Source organism: Charadrius vociferus, unplaced genomic scaffold (genome assembly GCF_000708025.1).
Source record: "Charadrius vociferus isolate BGI_N301 unplaced genomic scaffold, ASM70802v2 scaffold153, whole genome shotgun sequence".
Lineage (NCBI taxonomy): Eukaryota > Metazoa > Chordata > Aves > Charadriiformes > Charadriidae > Charadrius > Charadrius vociferus.
Window position 1 is genome coordinate 1,923,058 of NW_009647939.1, and position 3,720 is coordinate 1,926,777.

A 3,720-nucleotide genomic window follows, 5' to 3' on the forward strand; every position below is an offset into this window, starting at 1 on the left:
TACAATCCCCCCACCACCCGCCCCCCCCCCCATTTTTTTTTTTTTTTTTTTTTTTAACTCTGGAACCCTTTAAATGAAGTAGAGCACAAGCATTTGCAAGTGCACGTTGCAGCTGTGGGAAGAGGTGCTAAAACTTCCAGCATCTGAATGCAGTAAGTTCTCATTTTTCCTCTCAATCTTATTAAGGCTTCTGGTCATAGGACAAGTTACTGTGTAATATCAAAACCAAACCTAAACAACAAAAACACTAAGTCCTCCATCCAGATGCTAAAAGTATTATCTCCTCTTTAGTAAACAGTGATACCTTAAGTAGACTGACTGCAGGTCTTCTCCTTGGCTGCTGAGAAGACTCGTACATTTGCAATTTCCAGAAGCCTAAATCTGTGACTGCCATATTCCCCTTCCAATTCCCATAGACTCCAGCTGGCGAGTCACACAGAGCAAAGTGTGGTTTTGCTCCAAAATGAGACAATTTAATCTGCGCTCTCCCATGTTTACTTACTACATTTGCTTATCCTCCTTGTTTCTCCTGCCATGTGCCCTAATGTGCCCATTCTTCTGCAACCATTTTCCTTTTCCACCTGCCTCTTTGTCCTCTGGGACTTCCACTCTCAAACCTTGCCCAAGCCCTGCTTGATAAAATGTCCCTGAAGCAGTTCCTGCTTTCTCTAGGTATCTCTCTACAGATAAAAACCTCTTTTGTACTCTGTCTCCTTCCCAGAAAGCAATGCTTCTGGATGCAGCTGACATTCATCTGCTCAGCCATTTTTCATCCTTTGACTCTAATCAGCCTACTTCTCATTTTAATCTTTTTTTTTTTTTAAATAATTTTATTTTATAGTGATATTTGAAAAAACTCTTTTTGACACATTTCAGTCTTATTAATCAATCATGGGATGAATAAAAGCGAGATTGTGTTTTCTGGAAATGCACTGCATATCAAATGATTGACACTGTTCCACAAGTAGTTTTTTCCTGGCCCCATTGCATCTAGTGCCAACAACAGGCTTCATGTCAAGAGGCTGTCAAAAACGAGTGTGTGTCACAAGTAGCTAAACAATATGGAATTTTAATGAGAAATCTAAGCAGTGCCAGGCCACTTCTAATTGTCTGTTTTCAAATTTATTCATTTCACTTTCTCTATGGGCCTCTACGCTTTTTTATCATAGAAAGTGAAAAAAAGGAAATTAATAATAATTCATGTGAATGGGTGCTAGTTGAGGACAAATTTATAGGAAGACTGGAGAAAACAGCCTCATTCATTTCTTTGTTATTGCAGCTAAATATAATGCAGAATACAGTCTGGTTTTCTTAAAATTCAGTAGGCATGTGAAGGCTGCACTGAATGAAGGAATGCACTCTTTGACCATTATGCAAAAATGTCTAATTAATTTTCCTTTGTCGCTTTCAATATGTTTCTATTACATGCTTGGGACTATTGAGGTTCCCAACAGTGACTGAATTTTGCAGCTGAAAATTACTGTCCTTAAGTAATTCTACGTATTTTCTCACTGAAAATGGATCAGCACACATCAGTTGCTGGTTCTGGTCACACAAAGAAAAATCCTGCTTGGCTATACTTATTCCTTTACATTGCCTAGAATACCATTTGTTTATTTAGGATAAACACAAATTTTTTGAAAAGTCATCTGGAATATTTTGGTGTACAGTATAATGCAGATAATATGGATGCTAATTTCCATAAAGTAATGGTTCCCAAACTATCTTCTCATGCATCACCATGCAGTAGCAAGGTACCATGGACTGCACATTGTTTAGACAGAACTGAGCTCTGGGAGTATACCCAGCTCATCCAGTCACCTGATAATTTACAGGTAGTGCAATGTAGCAGGGCAAGTGTGATGGGCAGAAGGTGCCAGAATATGCTTTCTTTGAAGACTCCCATGGATATGGTCACCTGCCTTATCTGCAGGGGAGCTACTGACTGATTACTCAAACCTTCCACGCCACTGGTAACCTATAGAACTCATTTAGCAATGACTGTCATCATATCTGAAAATCAAAAATTACTACGACAGAAGTCCCAAAAGCAACCGAGTTGTGCTGTAATGAAAGAGTAAATTTCTAGATTTCAAGAGTAATTTTCCAAAAACTCCCCCCAAAATTTCCAAAAGAATAATTTAACAAAAAAAAAACCAAACCAACCAAAATCAATACATTATTTTGTTTTCCTGTGTTGTGTTACTGTGTTCAGAAAACTTGATTTCATAGAAATATAGAATCATTTCTTTACTAGCTGCTTATATCTCTGAACAGATAGTTCAAGTAAACATTTAATAAGCTGTTTTAGTTTCTGAGTCATTCTCTTTGTTCTCTTAAATATTCGCATGGCATTTATTGTGCAAGAAGTAACTGTAAGCTTCCACAATGGACAATTGTGAGAATTACATTGTTAGTCACTATTGCCTTTTCTCTCCTCTAATTTAATTTTTAGCACTTCTTACAAAATATTAAGTTTTATGGCAGAGGAATAACCTCTAAATTATGATTGCAATTTCCATTAGAAATTTTCCAAAGAGAAGATCCACCAGATGGTGCCATTCTCCTAGAAGGATACAGATTTTGATCCATGAAAGCTCTCAAATTCTTACTCATAGATACTGTATAATAATCAATATCTGCTTTTCCATCATTATAGCTATGTCCTATGTATTTATGGATGCTATGCTGGCTTTTATTTAGAGACCTAAACTTGTCAGAGCATCTGTCTCTCAAGGAAGGGTAGATGGGCAGACATGACCCAACACGTTGCTCAGTAGTAGAGTCGTCTGCTGTCATCATTTGCTCATAACTTCCTACCTTTTCTTTGCTGAGGAAAAAAACTCATGTTCTGATGCAAAACCTGCATGCAATCAAGAAAAAAAAATCATAAAAAGAAGAGCAAAACCTTATACCTCAGTCCCCTACTTTTTTCATTGGTATCGCTACTTAAGTTTGTCTAGCGTAATCGCTCAGAATGTCTTATCATTGGCTAATATATTTCTTTCTTTCTTTTTTTTTTTTTTAATTTTGATCTTAGATTTGACACAAGCTTGAGCTGGATCTATCTACTAAAATAAAGAAAGAAATAAATAAAAACAAATCAGAGGCATATTCTGATTTACTTTAAAATGATCACTTCAAATTAGTTATACTTCTTCGCAGAGAAGAATCCATTTACATCTACTGTTCCATTATCAGTCCCTTACGACAGAAATAGAGAATGCAAGTCCAGCTTCCCATTTTAGCAAGAACTTTATCCTCTTTTTATCTTCATAAGATATCTTAATATGACTTCAAGTAGAACCCACGGTTTTGCCTGATCCTTCTTTTGAATACACTGGAAGACCATCACACAAGGTCCTACACCCTTACCTGCTCTTGGCTTAATGAAAGTACATGATTTCTTTCCTCAGCTTTAATGTGGCATTTGGCAGAGAGGAGATCTTCGCCTGCCTCCATTCTCCAAAAAAGACTCCCACAACCCACCTGCCACAGGCTGCCTGTCCTTACCATCCCCAGACCAGGAGTGTCAGTAGACCAAATGTACCTGGAGCTGACAGCAAGAAAGTCTGAGGTGCTGGAGGAACAAGGCACTTACGTAGGCATAAACACTGCACTTAAAATCACATCAAAACAGATTAAACAGAAAAAAGAGACTAAATGGTTTCATGCTAATTCTGGACACTCTTCTATGTGGCTATTAGCTACCAGAGGGCT

At 37.5% G+C, this 3,720-nt stretch overlaps 1 protein-coding gene across 1 annotated transcript in view; it reads right to left on the reverse strand.

The window, feature by feature from the left end:
* CDH12 (cadherin 12, type 2 (N-cadherin 2)) overlaps positions 1-3,462 on the reverse strand; it is a 95,493-nt gene extending 92,031 nt beyond the window's left edge. Inside the window, exons 1-2 of the mRNA XM_009883162.1 lie at positions 3,376-3,462; positions 2,821-2,863 (exon numbers count right to left, since the gene is read on the reverse strand). Of these exons, the coding sequence (XP_009881464.1) occupies positions 2,821-2,863; positions 3,376-3,462 (130 nt within the window). The remainder of the gene's footprint in view (positions 1-2,820; positions 2,864-3,375) is intronic.
* Positions 3,463-3,720: the final 258 nt, after the last annotated feature.